Source organism: Charadrius vociferus, unplaced genomic scaffold (genome assembly GCF_000708025.1).
Source record: "Charadrius vociferus isolate BGI_N301 unplaced genomic scaffold, ASM70802v2 scaffold472, whole genome shotgun sequence".
Lineage (NCBI taxonomy): Eukaryota > Metazoa > Chordata > Aves > Charadriiformes > Charadriidae > Charadrius > Charadrius vociferus.
This window is the reverse complement of record NW_009647735.1, coordinates 9,576,094-9,576,764: the sequence shown is the minus strand read 5'-3', so window position 1 is coordinate 9,576,764 and position 671 is coordinate 9,576,094. Positions and strand designations below refer to the sequence as shown.

Sequence of the window (671 nt, the reverse complement as noted above, 5' to 3'; positions counted from 1 at the left end):
GCGTTTCAAAACATGTGGAGAAAGCCAAAGAGAGCCCCTCCAGGAGACTGTCACCCACTGGCCAGAGGCCCCCAGTGGGTCCCCACCCACCACTGCCTGCAGCAGAGCTCCTCTCCCCAGCAGGCATGGGGATGGGGGAGGCAAAGCACAGCCTCCCACCCACAGAAAGGGGAGCAGGGAGGAGGAATTCACCTTTCCCTCCTACATCCCGGCGGCAGAGACCCGCAGGAGGAGCTGGGGAACCCTCCGGAAGCCACTGCCACCACCCTGCCGGGTGGCTGGACAGGAGCAGCCACCACCCCGGCGCCTGCTGTCGTGCCAGCCCGACCTTCAGCTGGGTGTAAAGGTCGGGCCGGCAAGCAGAGAGGGTGGAGGCACTGGCCCTGCTTACCCAGGGCCAACGGGGGAAGGTTTGCTGATTGGCAACCAACCGCGGCATGGTGGGACCAGGGAAGCTGCTGGCACTGCCACAGCCCACGCCGGCAGCTCTCACCCGGTACCTTTGGTTTCGTCCCCTGGGCACCCCCTGCAGTCAGGACCCCCCGCCCCAGTGAGAGGGGACCAGTCTCACTTCTGCTGTAAGACTTCTCTAGAAAGCCTTCTCCACAACCCAGTGGTTTAGATGTGGCTTGGGTTTGGATATTTTTTTTTTTTTTTTTGTGGGTATCCGA

General features: G+C 62.1%; 1 protein-coding gene across 1 annotated transcript in view; it reads right to left on the bottom strand.

Annotated features, from left to right (window-relative positions):
• Window positions 1-671, bottom strand: part of DLG3 (discs, large homolog 3 (Drosophila)) — an 86,922-nt gene that overhangs the window by 23,234 nt on the left and 63,017 nt on the right. Inside the window, exon 15 of the mRNA XM_009881809.1 lies at window positions 193-334. Coding sequence (XP_009880111.1) covers window positions 193-334 — 142 coding nt within the window. The remainder of the gene's footprint in view (window positions 1-192; window positions 335-671) is intronic.